General features: G+C 39.7%; 1 protein-coding gene across 1 annotated transcript in view; it reads left to right on the top strand.

The window, feature by feature from the left end:
- The window catches only part of NCOR2 (nuclear receptor corepressor 2), a 127,362-nt gene extending 116,683 nt beyond the window's left edge, over positions 1-10,679 (top strand). Inside the window, exons 38-46 of the mRNA XM_089491036.1 lie at positions 1,306-1,466; positions 3,283-3,396; positions 3,765-3,955; positions 6,201-6,350; positions 7,496-7,641; positions 7,976-8,029; positions 8,641-8,868; positions 9,775-9,951; positions 10,504-10,679. Of these exons, the coding sequence (XP_089347162.1) occupies positions 1,306-1,466; positions 3,283-3,396; positions 3,765-3,955; positions 6,201-6,350; positions 7,496-7,641; positions 7,976-8,029; positions 8,641-8,868; positions 9,775-9,951; positions 10,504-10,679 (1,397 nt within the window). The remainder of the gene's footprint in view (positions 1-1,305; positions 1,467-3,282; positions 3,397-3,764; positions 3,956-6,200; positions 6,351-7,495; positions 7,642-7,975; positions 8,030-8,640; positions 8,869-9,774; positions 9,952-10,503) is intronic.
- Positions 10,680-22,188: the final 11,509 nt, after the last annotated feature.

Here is a 22,188-nt window from a genome sequence, read left to right as displayed (position 1 = left end):
TCTGCACCGGATATAAAACATTGTAAATATTTCTCATATGGACAGCCATTCAGAATGTGGACATTGGGTTCATGTGTGGAAAATAAAACTGAAACACAATAGGGGGGGTACATCATACAGTGAGTAATGTTTTCTGCAGACAACTGATCCAATTTAAACATTTAGGCCCGATCAATGCACTTTTCCGCCTGTATGCATAATATCCATTCATTGAGTTTGTCACATATCGTTAACCAAACTCCTGTGTGTTTTTTGTTTACAAATCCGTTCTTAGTCGATGCACAGTCGCTCCTCCATCACCACGGTTTTGGAGGGGTTACGGCTGTAAGTGATTCATTCTTGTCCCAAGGAATTGTTCATCTGGAATTCAATGCAGATTTTGGCACTATTCGCTTGTGGGTTGATGGTCGCCGATGGGCTGCTTGACTTGGTGGCGTGTCCTCGCTCTGATGTTTTCTGCACAAAGCGGCAATTATAATCATGCCAAGCAGATCCCTTCGCTGCCTGATTGAGGGTTCTGATATAGTTAGTGTGGGCTGCGGTATATGCAGATTGTCTGCGTGGAGCTGTGCAAAATGTACACTTTTCATAGCTATTTATATAATGGAGCGGTCAGGTACAGTATTAATGTTATTTTATACAGATATCATAGATGAGATGCGACACGTGGTTCTTGCAGAATATGGTTAAGTATATAGATCACTTCACAGTACGCAGCTCGTGTCGCTTTGCACCAGTGCCGGTAGTCTTTGTATTTAACCAGAGCGTGGTCACCAGGTTTTGGGAGGCCACTCATTCTGGCGTTGGTTTAGGTTGAAAGATATCCCATGCACACTGATAATGGATTTCTGGAAGCATTCATCCGACCTATGAACGAGGTTGTCAGCCTGGCTTGAGTCTGCGAAAAAAAACCAGACTATTATGTAAACCCCTTTATGTTTTTGATGAACGTTCACATGAGATGTGTGTTGGAAATATGCTAAACGTGATTAAATATGCTATCCCTTCTTGTGCAGCGTTAATTGTTCTGTCTCTCCAAGCTGTTCTGATGCTTACTGTTCAAAAGTAGGATAATAAAAAAGAACACATATCCCCCTTCTCAGTTTGATAATTGCTTTACGGCGTATATTTTAGGTAATCTCAATTCACTCTTAGATAGATCCATTTTTATTTGCGGTTCCGGAGCTTGTTTTTCATAACTTGAGCTATCAAAGTGAGAACATTTTGCACAGTTCCATAACACTGATGGCAATAGGAAAGGACATCGTTAGACAGAAGAATCTAAACATCTTTGCATCCGATTAGGATTTCCCACAGGGTACAGCCCTGACAGACGTGACGCTGTTAGCCCAATGAATACACCCGGGCTGTCTCATGAGAAGGGCATCAGAGTTTCTGTGCAGGACTCAGAAGGAGCACGTGTGGAGCAAGAAACTCGACATAAGCAAGGTGATCCCAAGATTTCAGTCTTCTAGAACGCAGATGCTTAAAATGGAACTTTGTAGAGGGGAAATTTCATCTATGTAATGTTGCTGCCGAAATTGTTGGCAAGTGTGTAGATCAAACTTTTATTTCAAGGCCAGTAAGGTATTGTGGTGTATAAAAAGGGGCATCAAGTCGCGGGATAAAGATATAATGTTGCCTCTGTATAAATCAATGGTAAGGCCGCACCTTGAATATGCTGTGCAATTTTGGGCACCTATTCTAAAGAAGGATATCATAGCACTAGAAAGGGTGCAGAGGCGGGCTACAAAATTAATAAAAGGAACGGAGCACTATAGTTATGAAGAAAGGTTAACTAATTTAAATCTGTTTAGTTTAGAAAAACGTCGCCTCAGAGGGGATATGATAGCATTATATAAATATATTCGGGGCCAATACAAACCATTGTGTGGAAATCTGTTCATAAACAGGACTATGCATAGGACACGTGGTCATGCGTTCAGACTGGAAGAAACGAGATTTAGACTAAAGCAGAGGAAAGGGTTTTTTACAGTAAGGACAATAAGGATGTGGAATTCTCTGCCTGCAGAGGTAGTTTTATCGGAGTCTCTACAGACGTTTAAACGGTAACTGGATGGATACCTGGAAAAACATAATATTCAGGGATATAATCTTTAATTATGGGGAAACAGCTTATTGATCCAAGGAGAAATCTGACTGCCATTTTGGGGTCAAGAAGGAATTTTTCCCCCTGGTTAGTGCAAAATTGGAAAGAGCGAAACCGGGGTTTTTTTGCCTTCTTTTGGATCAACAGCAACAAATTAACAGATATAGGAAAGGCTGAACTTGATGGACGCATGTCTTTTTTCAGCCTATATAACTATGTAAAAAAACTATGTAATTGCAAATGCAAGTTTAACTTCACTCACTGTTGAGTCAAACTTCCATACCTTACATCTAAGCCTCTGACCCTCTAACTTTAGACCATGACCTTTTGCCTAATACATCTCCTAGGAAATATACTTCCTTCTTGTTCTTTGTTGAAGATCGTTTTTTTCACAATTGACAACCTGGATTCCTTACCGTCAGCGAAAGCCAGCATCGCTGGCTTACTGCTGACCATCATGTGTAAAGGCGCAAGCGCCACTGCACTGTTGTGTAAAGTGTGCCCAATTGATCATTCCCTTTATGTAGTTGTCCCTGCTGACACCCAAAGGAAGGTCACCGGAGGACAGGAGAGACTCAGCAGGGTCTGTCTTGACTCTGTTGCGACCTCCGATTGCTCTCCCTGCTTGCTGATCACAGTGTAATCGGTGCAGGAAAGAGTGAAGAGGAAGAGAGTGAAAAACAACATTCCTCTTCCCAAAAAGGGATTAAGTAAAAGAAAAGGAAAAAAATTGTGTTTGTTTTTTTTTTGACGAATAAAACAAAAACAAAAACATCCTATTCTATCACTACATCAAATATATATCCGTACCTGTTTGAACGATGGGCTTGTCTGTGTCCAGTGGAGATGACTCGTAGCATACTTTGGTGGAGTCTACATGAGCGCAGCATATCCATGTCCTATTTTTGATAGCAGTGCTGGATTTTATCTGTACGTTTAGGAAATAGCATGTCTCCTCTGGAGTACTAAAGTATCTAGCGTGAACCTCTATGTGAAACATGCTTACACAATTTACACAGTATATGCGTAGGCAGTTTATTAAGTATTTTCTTTTAGGTTGCAGGGTCCCTTTTATTTCACTTAATAAAATACCCAGAATAACGATTCTGTCATTTCAGTAATTTACAAAAACTTTGCAAGAATAATTGTGGTTCTTTACAGCATCCATAAAGCATATATCAGAAGGACATATACGACAGAAATCAGAAGGTCAGCAGTCACCATGTCATGCACCGCAGTCTTCTCTTAAAAACCAAAGAGTGGTTACCTTGGCTCAGCATATTAATGTAAGTGCCAGTTTGTTTTCCTTGTTTGAGTGCTATGATATTACGACATGACAATGGCTTTCACTTGCATCTCTTACATGGTGGTGATATCCTCAAGGCAACCGGGTGGGATGTCTTGCTGACTACTAGCATCCTTGCCAAAAGTCCATTTGTCATTGGCCAGTATAGATAGCATGACTTTAGAAGACCTGATAATGTACTAATGACATAGCGTTCACAGTGTGTTAAAGAGCCAATTAGGCCAAGTCCCTTGCTGCCCTCCCGTGTCTGTAATTTGTGTGCCTTAGTGGCAGTAATATTTGACAGTGTCCAGTATATAATATGAAAGTTGTATGTAATGATTCCGTTTTCATGAAATGTTACCTCAGGAGGTGATTACTCAGGACTATACTCGGCACCACCCCCAGCAACTGAACCCGCAAATCCCTGCACCGGTATATTACTCTGGAGCCGGCTGCCCCGTGTTGGACCTGCGGCAGAATGCCAGCGACAGTGTCCTTCAACAGCAAGAACAGAGCCAGGCTGCAAGAATTTCCCCTGGGAGCAACGGAGAAAAAAGGTGTGGATAACATATATGTAGTCCAACAGCTGGACGATCCATTGTTCGTGTTTGGCTGGTTTATATTGAGTGGGAAAAAAATAGGCATATTGGCTGCTTCCAATATATCATGTTTAAAGAACAGATGCTCAATGTACAACTACAGTTCTCTGAAAAAGTATTTGCCCCTTCCAGATTTCTTTTATTTTTGCTTATCTGTCACATTTGGTTCAGATCAGTAAAAATAAAATAAAAAGAGAATGTGAGTAAACTCAAAATGCAGCTTTTATGTGATCATTTCATTTTTTGAAGGTAAACCATAACTTATGTCACCCATATGAAAAAGTAATTGCCCCCTAAACCTAATATCTGGTTGCACCGTCCTTGGAGGCAACAACTGCACTCAAACATTTGCGATGGCTGGCAAATGAGTCTTTTTACATCGCTGTGGAAGAATTTTGGGCCACTCTTGGCACAGTTGTTTGATTTTAGCCACATTGGGAGGGTTTTCTAGCATGAACTGGCTTTTTAAGGTCATGCCTCAGCATCTCAATCAGATTCAAGTCAGGACTTTAACTAGGCCGCTCCAAAAACTTAATTGTGTTTCTTTAGAGGTGGGCTTGCTTGTGTACTTTGGATCATTGTCCTGCTGCATCACCCAACTGCGCTTGAGCTTTAGGTCACAAACTGATGGCTTAAACAAATTAAAAAGACACTCAGCAAAGGGATAAATGAGTGCACTTTTATTCCAAACGTGTGACAAACTGATAGCTGGAGACTATCCTACAGGATTTTCTGTTATAGAGCAAAGATCATGGCTCTATTAATTATGGCAAGTCACCCAGGCCCTAAAGCAGCACCAGACCATCGCACTACCAGCACCGTGTTTGACTGTTGGTATGATGTTCTTATTGTGGAATGTTGTGTTAGCTTTACTCCAGAAGGCAACGCGACCCATGTGTTCCAAAAAGTTCCACTTTGGACTTATCAGTCCAAGAAAGATTATCCCAAAAGTCTTGGGTGTCATAAAGATGGATTCCAGTTTTGTAAGTCTCTTTCTTATTGTGGACCTTAACTGAGACAAATGAAGCCTGCAGTTCTTTACATGTTAGTCAGGGCTCCTTTGTGACCTCCTAGATGTCAATGCTGTCTTGGAGGAATTTCGGTAGGCCAGCCAGTCCTGGGAGGGTTCACCGCTGTTCCAAATCCTCTCTGTTTGTAGATAATGGCGCTGTGGTTTGCTTTGAAACCCTTCCAGACTGAGAGATTTCAATGGCTTTGTTCCTCATCTGTTCTTAAAATTTCTTTAGGTGGTGGCATCATGTGCTGCTTTTTGAGACCTTTTAGCCTACTTCACTGTGCAACACAGGTTTTATGTAATTGAGGTATTTAATATGGCTGGCGGTAATCGTGCCTGGGTGCGTCTAGTGAAATTTATTCCAATTACCAATTACATTTGGTTAATTGGCTGATTTAGTGGCAATTACTTTTTCACCTACGGCCATGTAGTGTTGGATAGCCTTTTTCATTCTATACATGAAATAATCATTTAAAAACAACATTTTGTGTTTACTCTTTGTCTAATATGAAAATGAATTAATTGGACACCCCCTCCTCCAACCGCCTTCATCGCCTACGTCAAGCTATTCTGAGCGGTTTTCGTGCTTCTCAATTACTGACATGCACAAGCAGATAATTGTTTATTAAAACAGTTTTATTTATTTATGTTTTGTGTTCAATTTATTTCATTTTTTGTACTGATAACAAATATGCGCTGTCGAGGAGGGTTAGTGTACAAATTCGATTGATACTCTGTGATAAGTTGCCCCAGAGTAGTCGTAGTCAGGATTTTCCTTTTATGTTTGAGATGAGATCCTGTTACTTGACCTTTTTGTAAGGACAAGCCTGTGACCTCAATTCCTTATATGTGTGCAAATTATCATTAATAAACACATTTTAAAACAAATAACTGATTATCTGAAACATTCAGGTGTGGCAGATATGCAAAAATAGAAGAAATCAGGAAGGGGCAAATACTTGTTCTAGCCTTAAGAAGCCTTAATGCTTAGCCACGTGAGTGTAGCTCTGCGTGTTGTTTCCCAAAACCCAAACCTACACACATAAGTATATATATATATATATATATATATATATATATATATATATATATATATATATATATATATATATGAGCCCACACCAGCAAGGAGGAAACAGAATGAGACCTGTGTACCGGTAGATGAATGTAAGCTTCATTGATCTTTAGATCTCCTGATCAAAACAAAGCTTCTACGTTGAGTGGATCAGAAGATGGTATCGACCCCATATCTCCACCAGAGGGCATGGGAGACCCTGAGTATACTAGGAATACCACATACCCCACTTTATATAGAGAGGGAGATCAAACAGAACCAAGGTAAAGCACTCTCCAAGCATGCCAACTTACCTATCCATCAGTAACCAGTCATGCTTTTCCAACTTTTTGGCAAGAATGTTTGTACTTGGCCAGCTCCTAACTCCATATCTAGAACACTACACAAGAGCTAAGCTAACAACCATAGAGCTCACATTCAGTGTATATGGCTGAATGGCTTTTAATGAGTAGGCTAGGGTATGGCATAGGCTGTGTGGAGAAAATCACGTCAGCCTTTTTTTAAATTTTTTTATTTTTTTTTTTATACCGGCATTTGACGCAGCAACCTTTTAATTTAGCCGCATAAACACATTTCGTTTATAGACCTTTGATTTCAATTATTTCTTGCATGCAGTCTGATTGTTCATCTGCTGCAAAGTTGCTCATTTTAAAGTCAGCCCTCTTTAACTTGGTAGCTTCATGGTCTTAGACTTTCATATATCATGTCAGTAACATATATTTGTTAGTAATAGCTGTAATATTGGAAATGGTCTGATATCGATTAGACACACTCACTCCAGAATATAAACAAGATGATGGTATACTAGTTCCAAAAATGTGAACATGTACCCTTCACAAGTTTTCCTGTACTGTTTTCCTCTGCATCCCTCCATTACTGTGGTCTTGATCGCTCTGTTCCATTTCTTTGTATGAAATCTGCCTTTTCACCTAACCTTTTCTTGCAAGTGAGAATTAAACAAAAACTTGCATGTTTTATGTTCTAAAGTGTCCTTTTTATCTGTGCAATGTGTTGAGCTTTGATGACGTGGCAGCTTTTTATTGTGTTATAGAAGCACAACGGTTAATTTATTTATTTCTCTAAGCAGATTTCTGGAAATTCTGTTTCTTCGTGATTTTTTATTTCCCATTTTTTTGCACCCTGAGAATCTCCATATTTTTTTCTTACAGCTTTGCTTTTTCCAGTACTTTTGTGCAGCTTAGGAAACATATTAGTGTATATATATTTAGCTGGCAATACTAATGCTTTGGGCAGCGATATACGAGAGTTAAATTGATGTAGCAATAGCTGTCAACATTCTCAAATAACATTCTTTTCATTTTTGTCAAAAGTGTAGGTTTGAACATTTCTGCAGTATCCATCAGCTTTGTCATCAGCGTTTTGTATGTTTTTCTTTTTCCTCCTTCAGAATGGGTTCCAAGTCCCCAGGGAGCAGCTCACAGCCCCCAGCGTTCTTCAGTAAGCTGACCGAGAGCAACTCTGCTATGGTTAAGTCCAAGAAACAGGAGATCATAAAAAAGCTTAGTACAGCCAACAGGAATGAGCCAGAGTATAGTAAGAGTTTCCTTGTTTTGTTTTTTTTTCACATTCACAAGCAGTTTGGCTTTTGGGGAGGTTTGTCATACCGTCAGATTCAAGGCCGAAGTTAACGTTCCCAAATGAGTATTTATACTGGCGTTGAGAAGGTTCTGAGTAGTCGAACCTGTTGTCTTATCCACAAAGTCCAAGTCATGTTTACCAGTTCTGCTGTCGGATAAGTGGCATTTCAAGAAAGATAAGAAACTGTGGCAAAACAGTTGTGTGGATGTGCATTTTTAACAGTTTCATTGAAGATGACTTTGTAATTTGCTGAAACACTTGAGCCATTCATTTTATTTTGCCTTGGCAGATATTGGGCAGCCCGGAACAGAGATATTTAATATGCCGGCCATCACTGGAGCAGGTAGCGCTTTCCCCACGTTTTTCAGTACACGTTTATGACTTGTATGCTTTTGTCTACAATAGTTACAAACCTCCACATGCAGTATGAAAGTGAAAAACCCTAAATCTCACAACTACCCATTATTTTGCTGACAGGCCAGAGAAAAGGTACTTTTATGAACTGAAATAGTACAGAGGTATTAACCTACTTTGTTCATCTTTCTCCCCCTCACCCCGTGGCTAACACGGTACAGTTCTATAACTCTGCCTAAAGTTGGGGACCCTAATTATATACCATTACTTTTTAAATATATGCTTCATTGGCTAATCACGTAAGATTCTGGTAAAGAAATCCGTGATTGGAAAAGAAGTTTGGGGTGAAATGCTAATCATTAGGCTATTAGCAGTGGTTGGTAGCAAAATCATGGTCCATCTGTGAAATCTACCAGTGTACACCGTCCCAGAAAGAGTCGTGCACACATCCAGTCCAAAAGCTTTAGCGGCACATAATGCTAGCGAACTGTGTTAATGCAGAGAAGGAAACAAGAAACACATGATGATGTCCGGTGCTGACGATTGTTCCCTTCCACCCTTTGCCTTTTCCCCCCACCCGTGTCTTACCGCATTTCGTAGGACCCATTAGCTGCCGAACTCAGTCTGTGCAAGAGAACGCCAACAGCAACATGGGACTGGAGGCAATTATTAGGAAGGCCCTAATGGGTAAATATGACGAACAGTGGGAAGACCGCTCAGCACTCAGTACCAATGCTTTTAACCCCTTGAATGCCAACACAAGCCTGTCCTCTGCTATACCCATAACAACTATTGATGGACGGAATGACGACATGCGATCCTTGCCAGGTCTGCTGCTTTTTTTTGTTTTGTTTTCTCACTCTTCTTTCATTTTACACTTCTGTCTTCCTTTCTCTAATATTGATTAATTTCCTCTTTATTTCAATTGTTTTTCCTGCCAACATCTTTCCAACTGGCTTGTATCCAATAACTAGCAAACCGTATTGTGCCTGCTTCTTCTAAAACACGTCTAGTGCTGTCCTTCTGAAAATGCAACAATGTGCCTGGGTTTTGGGAACTCTTTGTTTATTATACATAATCTAACACGTTTATTAATATGTTACATATAGATGATAATTTTATAATAGGCCTCTCCATCATCTGGCAACATAACTGCCCCCTCCCCCATATCTGCTATAACAGAATTAGGCTGGTTATATAATAGCACCACCGTGTGTATCAAGTAGTGCAAGACAATGAAGACCTGGGGATTTTAACCCACTAAGAGACTTGCAACACCCATGTCTCAGGTTATTATTATTATTTATTGTTTTATATAGCGCAGGACATAACAAGTAGTATGTAACATAACAAATTGACTTACAGAGTGAGCAGGTGAGGAGGGCCCTGCTCAGACGTGCTTACAATCTAGAGGGAAGAATATGAGCTTTGTGCACCGGGCACCATATTGTGCAGTCTTCTATGTACTGGTGCCTTGGTAAATACATCAGCTGCTTACATGGAATCCATAAATAGTATGTATTCCTGATGTGCGTTCCTTATTTTGACACTTAAAGTGGATATGCTTCTGAGATCAAGTAGCTTGAAATATACGCGGTGTCTATTGAAACATCCTCTTCGGTTTTATCTCACCGAGCGGGCAAAGAAAGCAATATTCCCTGTGTGTGGTGCTGAAAAGGTAATAAATGGAGATATGGGCTTTTGCAATGCTTTAGGGATGTCTATTTATTTTAGGTGGTGGAGGGAAACACAAGATCTCCAGGCCAAACAGTAGGAAAGCCAAGTCACCTGCACCAGGCCAGCCTTCTGGAGAGAGGCCTCCCTCTGCATCATCCGTGCACTCCGAGGGCGACTGCAACCGGAAAACCCCCCTAACCAACCGAGTGTGGGAAGAGAGGCCATCTTCAACAGGTAACCGTGCTGTTATTTTTTAGTGTGTTATTGCCGCAGTACACTAGTGACAGTTATCATTTGATCATATACACAAAATGTATGACTGCAGACAAAATGATGTTAATGGAAGAGGTCCTGGTTAAAATGCATTATTTTTAATTAGTATTATTATTTGTCTTCATTTATAATTTTTATAGCTTTTGGACACTGCTCTCGGTGCAGCACAACTAGCAACCCCTTAGGGTCTGTAATTGTTATAAAGGGGTTAAAGGGACCACCCTGTCATTATAAGCACCTATATGATAGCTGAGTGCCCCCTTTCGATTTTCTAAATCCGCAGATCTTTCGCATGCTCCCATGTTCATTGAACGGTATTGGAGACTGCATATTCCTTGCACTGCTACAGCATAGCTTCATAAAGATTTGATTTTGTCATTGCAACCCATTCGATATTAGAAAAGATACTTTTTGGCACAGTCTGAGGTTCTGCTTGATTCATTCTGTTTGGTACGTATAAGCAAATGAATGACCTTGTCAGTGATTTTCACCCTTTTTTTTTTTTCTCTTCAGGGTCGACGCCATTTCCATTCAACCCACTAACGATCAGGCTCCCTACAGGTCTAGTTGCTGCTCCCCCTTCCTCATCCATTCCACAGAGTAACTCTGCCACCCCACAGAGGGCTCGGGATGAAGAGCCTAAACCGCTGCTTTGCTCTCAGTATGAGACTCTCTCTGACAGCGAGTGAATCCTTGTTTTTGCGGCCAGCCAATCAACTGACAAACTCTGGTCATTACAGGATCCCGCCTCTCTGACCGTTTGGAACAAAAGTAGCCAATGGGAGAACTGGGATCAAAAACAAACATACACCTATAGTATGAAAAGCCTTAAAGTGACTCCTTACTCGTGACTTGAGGGTCAATATGTTTTTACAGTTTCTGAGACTGCTCAGGAAGGAGTAGAAGGTCCCAGACTTCACACAAGATTGGATTTTTTTCTGTTCTATACTCAGGGGATATTTCCACCTGGTGCTTTGCTACATTGCATTGGTTTCTTAACAAAGCTGACTCGTAAGCGTAATGACGTACTTCTGTGTACAATGTATATGTATGTACATGTGTTCATATGCACTTAAAATATATACACATTCCAGTTTATTGCACACAGACCTAGCAGTGCAGAGCGGCTGCATGCACGGCTAACGCAGAACTGTTACCTAATAGGTTTTGGATCCTTCCAAAGGTCCCTTGACCTAGATTCTCTCCCGGAAAGCGTCAGCGGTAGTGCTGATGGCACTTGACATGTTTCCCTCAGCCCTCACCTCTACTTAAGGAATGTTCCGCTGAAGGATTATTAGTGACATGTGAAATAAAGATAATACATTTTGCGCAAATGCTGCATGTTTTTTCCATGGTTGCTGGCGCATACTCACTGTATATAGCGTAGCATATGTACACTTAAATGTATGCAGGTTTCTCCAGAATTGCCTCTGGGAGGGGTTTACGCTTTTTTGGAACTCCATAAGGACTTGGAAAAACTCCCTTCATTGTCTGATTTCAACCTTTTTTTTTACTGCTGGAAACCAAGTTTGCAGCACATGCTGTAAAGAGGAGTCACCACGTACACATCAATTGATGTTTAAATCATACCCTTATGCTCTGCGGGGGACCATTGCCCCCCTGCCCCGTGTCTTAAGAATTGTGTATGTAATTACCCAGAGAACTGATATGGCCCCAAAACGGCTGTATATTGACTTGGAAACTTGATATGATTGTATTAATGGATATTATGTGTGTGGGATGAGATCTCACTAAGGATTTAACAGGGTATGTTTTTAGCAGAGACATTTTATCAAACCATTGCAAAGCAGATATAAATGATATCCTTTTTAGAGCAGCTGATGAATTGTAGAAGAAAGAAAAGATTTATTCATATGTATTTATCCGGGTCCTATCTGTTTCAGAATGTATTAAATTAATATCTTAGAAAGAGAATATCATCCATTATGTGCCTACAACCAAAGGGATGCTTAACATTAAAAACAAAACACATGGTAAGATTTTGATGCAGGTTTCGCTATTAGTCTCTGAGCCTTTCTGTCACTGAGCAGCAGTTCTCATAAGTCAGACCAGCTCAGGGGGAAATTATACTATTGCCGTACCATAGACAGTAGTACTCGTTGTTGTTTTAAATATGTTTTTTCCCCCTAAACACATTTTAACCCGCATACAGCACCATGAAAAAGATCACTATGCTCTTTTATGAGGCCACAATGCCTGCCCCTTGCTTGCGTTCATCCATTACAGTTTCATCTGCAAACATTCAACTGTGGATAAATGGAAATAATGACATCATACGTCTGACACAGTCCCCTCTGTGTTTGTTATGAACACAGCCATGTTTTGTCATTTTTAAATTGCTTAATTCATGTTGCTTTACTGGGATTGCCGGGCTCGAAATGCCGTTTACGACCCACTCTGTTTACAAAGAATCACTTTGTTGCAAAAACGAACATTATAAAGTGTTTATAGGAGATTTGCTACTTTAAAGTGCTGCTAACCTATAACACTACAACAGCATCCTGTTTGTAATATTAAAAATGACATCACTGAAAGCCTAGCAAAAGTGTTGTCTGCCAACATGATGACTGCATTTTACTCTGTTTATTTTAATGTTAGAACGGGTTCATCTAGAACACTCAACGAATTACATTGTACACATCAAATGCCAATACATTTGTAGACAGACCAACATTATTGTATTTAGATGGCATTTAAAGTCAGCTGATTTTGTCAAATAAAACTAATGTCTCTTGTTAATATCAATGCTGCTAGAGATGCAGGCGGTTTGTGATAGAGCAAGCCCTAAAGACAACCTGTGGTTATCGAGCTACGATAGGGCGATGCCAAGATATTTGTGTAATAAACAGGACTGGCGCTTCACTTCTGCCACTCACAACTCAATGGGCTGGTGGGAGTCCAACATTTTCTTTATGGGAACACACATTTATTTAGACTGCTCAATACCAGAAAAAAACATTGGCAATATAAAAACCTTTTTTTGGTCCATTCATAATAAATGTTGCATCTGTCTGGCAAAATGTTATTCTGAACAGTATTGTGTTTATCATGGGACGTGCCATATGCAGTCACTCCTAACCCACTTACCAAGGACTTTAAACCAGCCAACGTTAAGGATACGCACAGGTACTCAAGAGGTGAGATACGGGCACGGGTCCTGCTTGAAAGAATATGAATCACTGTCGTAAATGGTTTTCCCGATTCGTTATTAAAAAAAGTCATTTTATAAAGTTTAAGAATGGAATTGCCTGAGAAAAAATAAACAGTTCAAGGTGGGAGTGCTAAACATTTTAAAGCCCACCAAGAAAAGGCAATGTTTTGTCCTGGGATTACTCTGTTTTTTTTTTGCACAGGTAATTGCCATTTTATGTATCAGATTTGTTGCTTAGCGATTGACTGTATAATTCCTTGTATACAAGTGCCATGCAGTGCTGCTTCTCAGAAGTGTAAGATCTTCCCATTCGTTGTAGGCAACGATACCTCCTAGTTGGACCAATATTGGAGTTGTCGGTAAATGAAACAATCAAAGGTCAGACCTGCCCTTACTTGCTTATATCAGAGCTTCTCATTTTTCATAAGCACTCCTAGCCTTAAAGATGGATGGACATACTTGCCTGAGCATAGGTGGAGTAGTGTGATTGCCACCCTTTATGTATAACCCCCTATTTTGTAATTTTGTTTTTGTTTTGCCTTTCACGTCATAGGTAGTATTGCATGGGAGGGGGCTTCTATTACCTAACAGTATTTGCTTTTACTGGCGTTTCTCAGCAGCGGCTTAACATGATTATCACCATTTCCTCTCATGTTAAGCAATCACGGAAAGCATCACGTCTCGAAGGTGTAAGGTGATGATCAGGGCAATAAGTACTTGCTGTCTAGGAAAAAGAAGGCCACATATTTGGGGTATTCTCTGTATAGAGAGGGAGTCTTATTCACTTATTCAGCCGACCTTAACGACCTGTGCTTCAGATGTGGGGCTCCAACTAGTCTTTATCAAGAGCTGCTTAGAATTAATGAACTACTTGAAACTCCAATACATAAAATTTATTGAAAAATTTTGGGAATCAAGAATATAAGTAAGACATATTATTCCAGACTTGGAGTGTGCCAGTCGCCCAGGGGCTATACCGAGGTAACCAGAGCTGCCAGTACCTTGCAAGCAGTTGAAGACCCATGGCTTGATCTGAGATATCAATGGTCTGGGCTGCTCAGCATTTCAAAAATCAGATTTTTACCTTCAGTACCTCACCGTAACAAGAGCTCTCGGCATCTGTGCGGGGTCAGGAGTCACATCTAACTGAAACAGAAGAAAGCCAAATGGGCAAGAACCCCTAAGCAGGTCCCTTACCTTGCAGTGCCTGGAGCTGCTGCTCATTTTGCCCTTCTATATGATTTATTTCTTTACGCAGAAATATTGTTTAATCCATTAAAGCTAAGAAAATGAGAAGAAATAGCTATTAGAAGTAAAACTCTTGTAAAAGTAACAATTTTTGTGTATTTAAAACCCAGGCCCTGTTCTAGTAACATAAACCTGCATCAGATTTATATTGTGGTTTTTTTTTTTATATATATATAAATCTTGTAACTTGTTTGAAACGGGAAAAACATAGGAAAAATGTAGGATTCTTAACCGTGTACAGGGGAGGGAACTGTACAAGAGACCCTCTGTCTTTTTGTACACATAGTATGTATAGATGTTTCTGAACAGAACTGTATGATTAAGAGGACTGTAAATAAAACAGAGTTGTACATATTTAATGCTGCTTGCTGAAGGTTTGCTTTTCTTTCTTCTACTCAAGGTGGCATTTTTGTTCACTTGTTATTTTAAAAACATTCCCACAGGCGAGTATTGCGGGAAGCAGTGTGCAAACACCGCGGTACAGTAAAAAAGTTTGTTGCCAGCAAAACATAATCCGTGTCTTGGATTCTTTTTTTGCACATAGTATTTGTACTGAACTGGTATTTTTAAAGGGATAGTTTACTGTCCAATGCAGCCTCACCAACAAGCAATGCATATTAAAGTACTTTGTGATCTCCTTAGCTGCACTGGCATCTTTTCCCCGGTCACGTTTCTTCACCACTTTTGGCGCATGCACTTAGAGGTCTCGGCCCCCTAGAACTGGTGCTGGTGGTGAGTATAATCGCATGCAGACAATGACAAGCAGGAGATGTCTTCAGCCAAACGCATCTCCTGCAAGCCAGGGAGATGGAGAACAGGTTAAAAAAATGGCAAATGGTTAAGGGTGAGAAAAAAATGATAATTTAAAGGGTACGCTTGGCTATCACAAGTGAATATGATGGATGGCTTGTCCCTTTGTTTGTATGTGCAATGAAATGATTACCGACAGAGTCTAATACACCAAACACGAAGGCCCAAAAAAGAGAGGCTGAGTTTTAGGGCCATTGGTCCAGATGGCTACCTCATGACATCAGAAAATGTGGGAGATCACACCAAGAGGAGAGATACTAGTCACAGCCACAGCCACATTGAACGGTCTGCCAAAGAAGATTAGGAGGCTTTAGTCAGCAAAACAGAAGAGCTTCAGAGAAACATCATAGAGAATTGAGTTGTAACATTGAAATGTAAAGTACTACAAGAACAATTCTTTCCATCAGAGATAAAAAGTAATTAGATGCTACCTGTTCCCTGTGGTGTATATATGTGTGTGTGTAAATATCTATATATATATATGTATGTATGTGTACGTATATACATATATATCACACATCAGTATGATTATGCTGCGATAGGACTTTTTAACATTGTATTACCCTGTTTAACTATAACTATATCCTCAAATATGTAAAATAATTATGTAATATAGTTTATTAAAGGATATATACATGCAATTCCTATGTCTTTTGTGAGAAATTGCCTGCTTTATCGCTTGAAACCCACGCAAGAAAATTTATTAAGCCTTCTATTATTGCCACATAGCTGCATAACTTTCATAGAGATGAAAAGGAAGGTTTCCAGGCGCACCTTTAACGCACGCGAGTCTGTCTCACCATAATGTAAAGGGGGACAACAGGCATTCTTCTTCCGTGCATTGTAACTGCTTCTTCTACAGGACAGTCTCTGTATTGAAATCATTCTGTGGAGTATTTTTTAAAAACAAAAATACCTTAAGCATTACCAGTGAAAATAATCGTGCCTTTTCTCAGGATCCTTCTGATTTCAGATTTCTGGTATAAGAAAATGTATAAAAAGCATTGAGGACAGGAAGTGAGTGTAGCTGTTTTTGGGTGCATGTCTTTCGCCTTCACTCAACCCCACTGCTGCTACGGTTCGTACTGCGGTTTCCTCCTTTAATTTAAGGGGGTTCCGGTGAACAATTTCATACTAAACAAGCAGAGGGCAAGCTAAGATCACCTCTTTTTTTTTTGGAAAGCATTGAGGTATTTATAAGGGATGTTGCCCTTGGCCCCACTGAGAGCAACCCACATCACTTTTCTGGGTCAAATTATGAGCTCTCTCCTTGCATTTATCTTGCGGAGAGCCTTCTCTTTGGTAATCTGGCATGGAGGAAAAATGGCTGCAGGCTGCTATTTGTCGTATTTGACACTCGTCAGATTTGACATCCAAGACCACAGAATGGTGAACAACAAACATTGTCAATCAGCCCCCACGGCCTACTGATGTACCACTGATACAGTATCTTTGTTTTAATAGATTGAGTTTCATGTGGGTTATTATGGAAATTAATCCATTTTAAACACATCCTCTAGATGGCCCTATTTGGCTTCTGAAGCAAATGTTTTTCTGGACAGTAATGGTGAGTTTGCAGAAGTCACTTTTAGAGATCCCTTTGCAGACATGACTGAAAAAAATGTATTCTTTCATTCTTGTTTCAGTGTTTTTTAAAAAAAAATGTAATAACTTTCTGAAGACACAACTGGGGTGTAAGGATATTTACTTTACCCAGACGGGAAACATTTCTTTGTAAACAAGAAAGAGCATTTCTGTGACACAAGGAGTATTTTTTTTAGCACACATAAGGTTTATGTGTCATTCCCACTTGCATTGCGCCACAGATTGGCATGTGCATGGGGGTCTTGCTAGACCCCTTTCAGAGCTTCTCTGAGCCAAGGCTGGAGCTGGCCAGTGATGAGTACACAATGGGGAGAATGTCATGGGGGATTCTGCACCATCAGGACCGTGTGACAATTTAAAGACGACTATCAGTTATTATATGTATTAAATATGCATATTAGACTTGTGCATTTGTTTCATACAAACTTTATTTTTAACAGAAAACAGACAGTTTTGTGCATTTATTTCCTGTTATTTTTAACAGAAAATTGCCTGTTTTGTGCATTTGTATGAATCAACGATAACGAGGGCGATCTGACAAAGCTGACATAAACGAAATAGAAAAGTGCTGAAAATTTGTCATGATTCAGGGACCTCTCCTTTTGGGAAAACCCTCCGAATGGCCGGGAAGCGAAACTCGTTGCCCAAAAATGATAATGGCGAAAAAACAAAAGTGATTTTGATCCATGTGCAGGTGTCTAATGCATATCATGGCTAGAATGTCAATTTAAATGTCTGCAGCTAAGACATTTCCTGCCCAACCCTTGTGCTAGAAATCGTTTAAGTGAAAAAAGTTTCCTTTAACGATATACTTTGCCAACTTCTGCTTTGTACCAAAGCGTATTTTTATTGGCGACAATGCCTCTGTTTAACTGTTTGTCTGCTGTAAGTGATCTGAAAAATAGTGGCTTGCAGGGCCCTTTAACTCATGACGTGGAACTTGGCCTGGGGAGAACATTGGTCTCCCCGCTCCAAGAGTTAAAGGTCTGTACGAGCGACTCTATTGGTCGCCGGCAGGGAGCTTCTCTGCCATTGGTTGATGACCAATAGAGTTGCACAGACTTTTAAAATCCTGGTGCCGCAACTTGGCCAGGGGAGACACAATTGGTTGATGCCAGAGGAGGCCCCTGCAGGCGACCAATAGAGTCGCTTGCACGGCACTTTAACTCCTGATGGGGGACTTGGCCTGTCTCCCCGCTCCAAGAGTTAAAGGCCTTTAACTCCTGACGGCGAACCTACAGATTTCCGCTGCCGTTATCTACGCAGCATGGCAGAGGTTACCGGGAGAGGAAATCCGTAGGTTCACCGTCAGGAGTTAAAGGGCCATAAGAACGACTTTATTGATCGCCGGCAGGGCAATAGAGTCGCTCGCACAGCCTTTTAACGCCTGACGGAGAACCTACAGATTCCCGCTTCCGTTAACCCCTGCGTAGATAAGATAGGCTAGATGGGGAAGGGACCAGGAAGATTAGTAAATGAAGAGGAACACGAAGATTCTTTGTGTTGTTCGTCTTCGTATTCGTATACGTTTTGCCACCACCATGTTCGTATGTTCGATATTCGGGCTGAACAACGAAAACGCATCCATGTTCATTTTCATGTTCGCCCAAATATGAACGCACAAGTCTAATTATGACCATTGGGATGAAATATTTTTCATTGGGGTGACTGCTTTTCAGCTGAGTGAATAAACTGCCTTCTGCTACAGCCAAATATTTCAAATTGTGACTCATGAGTCCAGAGCACCAGCTGCCATTCTTCTACATCCCAGTTCTTGTTTCCATGTCAAGGGCATAGTTTTTTTGGGTGTACCAGGGTCCCACCAATGCTGAGCTGATGTCACTGCTTTCATCTGTTGCACTAAGTATCCTTTGCTGACCACTGTGTTCATGGTCTCCAACATTGTCTGTTTCTTTGTGCTGCTTCAAAAGAGTTTGGGCAGAACATCCGGAAACCCCTGTCTGCCTTGAAATTTCTGCCTTGGAAAGACCTTGCTGATGCAGTATAACTAACTTGTGTCTTGTTGCTGTGCTCAGTGTTGCCTAAGTGTATGACTTTTGACAGCAACCTCACCTTGTTAGAGAGTTTGGCTGTTCCTCACCAAGTTGTATTTTTCCAACACAACTGTTTCTGTTTGAACTAATGATTATGTCTTAACCCACATATAAGCACCTGTTTCTTATATTTGTTTAATCATACACCTAAGCATATGCCTACAAAATCCCTGACTTTGTGCAAGTATAACTAGACAAATTGATGTTGTTTTAAAAGCAAAGGGGGGTCCCAACAAATTTTAATTTACATAGATTATTCCTCTATTTACTCACTTTTCATTTTGTTAAATAATAAAAAAAATAAACTATTAACATGTCTACTTTTTAACGCAGTCTTAATTTTTCACACTTACCGAAAACCTTTGCACATTACTGTACATTGTGGGTGGGGGGAAACATGCACAATGTGTTTGATCACAACAGGCATAGTATAATAGTATGGGCAGGATAACCATTAAGTTATAACTACTCTCTTGATCTGTCATGTTTACTGACCATATAAAACTTCATTTTACAACAAAACTGTTAACTTAACAGAAAATGTAACAAAAGGGGTCTCTGTCTGCCCCCTTATTGACATTCACAGAACTAGCACATAACCACAATTCTTTCCATCTGCTCACACACTTTGGAATGGGGTAAATTGCCCAAGGTAGGAGAGAAACTCAGTAAAAAGTGTTTTATATCCAAATACAGTAGTACTTTTAGATCACCATTGGGTAAGAATCTGTAAAATGACCAATTCTAAGAACTCTGTGGGAATGCTAGGAAAATCAGAAAAAGCTGAAGACACTCACTGGTGGAAAAAAAATTCAAACCATGTGCTGGTGAGTTGGCCCAACACGCACTTGCTTGCTAGTTCTAAAAAGATCAAGGCGGGACGAGTTTGTCGTGGGATGTCATTTTGAAAATCTGGTATACATGCTGATTTTCTAGAAATACATAAGTAGTAAACTAGAATTAGTCCTACTAAAATGGTGTTTTGTCTATCTTACACTCAAATGAAAACCGATCCTATATTTCCAAGATGACCAAGATCTTTTTCCAGGAAAATAAGATTGAACAAACCTCCCAAACAACTAGATGGTGTGCCTATAAAGCATACATGAGAGGACTGTTAATCAAAATTAAAAAAGAAATGAGGTTAAAAAATGTACAATCAGTAAATGAACTATATGTGACCTATTATAATCTAGTAAAAAAAGCTAAAATAGACCCTACCCAAGAATCAAAAAAGGAGTTGAAAATGCTCAGAGAAAAGATAAACCAAAAAGAACTAGAAAAGATCAGATACTATATGGACAAACTAAAAGTCAAATACTATTTTAAAAGCAACAGACCTGACAAGCTGATCAGCAATCAACTAAAAAAGAAAAGAGCCAAGGAGAGAGTAACGAAAATTGTGACAGAGGGTAAAGTGTATATGGCCCCAGAAGAAGTGGCAGAGGCTTTTAAAACATATTATGAAAAACTATATAGTATTCCATCGAGGGCAGAGGGCACAGACATAGAGGAGTATTTAAAATCCGCAAAACTTCCAAAACCTAACAGAGGAACAACAAGAGTTATTATATAGACCATTGGAAAAAAAAGAGCTAAGCCATACAATAGATAAATTGTTAGAACAAAAGTCCCCAGGTCCAGGTTACAAATTTATTTTACAAATCCTTCAAAGAGGAAATAATAGACCATTTAATGGGGACATATGACGAGATAACAAAAACAGGTATCTGTCCAAAAGAACTATTGCAGGCTAACATCCTTCCGATTTAAAAAAAAGACAAAAATCCTGAAGATCTAAAAAACTATCGTCCAATCTCACTGATTAACTATTTTCAGCGTTATTAGCAAATAGATTAAAACCAATTCTACATACCTTGATCCATCCAGATCAAGTGGGATTTGTACCAGGTAGGGATTCAACTAACAATATTAGGCGTCTGATTGATGGACTGGACTATGCTGAGAAGACAGGTTGTCCCCTCCTGACTCTCTCACTTGATGCCGAGAAGGCATTTGACAGGGTAGATTGGAGCTATCTAAAATCTTCCCTGAAATCATATGGAGTGACCGGGTGGATGTATACTGCCATTACATCCCTTTATTCTAACCCAAGTGCACGAATAGTTGGTTCAGGGCTCTGTTCGGAATGGTTTGACATGCAAAATGGTACCCGTCAAGGATGCCCTCTGTCACCATTATTATATATTCTCTCTCTTGAACCCTTCGCAAAGAAAATAAGGAACAATAATGATATAAAAGGCCTTAATATAGGTATAGAAGATTATAAGATATTAATGTACGCGGATGATGTGGTAATCTCATTATCTAATCCACTCATTTCTATGCCTCATTTCTTACAAGAAGTAAAAAACTTTAGTAGAGTTTCTAACTACAAGCTGAATTTGAACAAAACTATTGCTCAGGGTAAGAACATCGACCCCTAATCATATAAGAGACTCTTAGAGGCTTTCTCTCTGACAACTAATAACCATGAATTTGAATATCTCGGGATTCTCATTACTGAGAAAACCGAAGATATAGTGGAGAAAAACTTCCTACGTTTATTAAAATCGACAAATGTAACTTTAAAAGAATGGCGGAAAGGATATCTTTCATGGCGGGGTCGAGTAAATGCTCTAAGAGCTTATTTAATACCAAAATGGACATACATGTTTCAGATGCTCCCATTAAACTTCACACAGAGCTGGTTGGAAATTATCCATACCAGTTTCTTAAACTTTGTCTGGAAAGGCAAGACCCCTAGAATCAACGCCAGGTTGTTGGGACCTAAAACAAGAGAAGGTGGAATGGGGTTCCCCTTGATAAAGCAAATATATGAAGCAAGTGTTTTATTTCATATAGTCAGAACCTATCAAGAACAATCCAAAGAAGAAGTTTGGTATAAAATCGAGCAGAAAGCAGTGGACAATCACAATCTAAACAGTTTTATCTGGTCTAAGAAAGATAGAGCTAGTCTTGCTCTAATACATGGTAAAAATAGAATCCTAGAAAATATCATACTTAAATGGATTGATATTAAAAAAAAGATGGGTATTAAAGATAAACTCCTAGACTCACTAACCATACAAATATTGGAAGATAATATAGAGAATATATCTCTAAGTCCATGAAAAAAAGCGGGAGTAAAAATAATTACAGACTTTATGACTCAGGGACAAATAACTTCTCTCCCCATCCTAACTGAAAAATATCAGATAACAAATCCATCGATATTTAACTACTTGCGAATAAAAAACATTATAAACAAGCATGTCCTTGTTATTCAAGAAGAACCAATTAAAAAGT

Source organism: Sceloporus occidentalis, unplaced genomic scaffold, assembly GCF_023333645.1.
Source record: "Sceloporus occidentalis isolate IW3139 unplaced genomic scaffold, rSceOcc1.0.p SCAF_48, whole genome shotgun sequence".
Classification (NCBI taxonomy): domain Eukaryota; kingdom Metazoa; phylum Chordata; class Lepidosauria; order Squamata; family Phrynosomatidae; genus Sceloporus; species Sceloporus occidentalis.
This window is presented reverse-complemented; position numbering and strand designations above follow the sequence as displayed.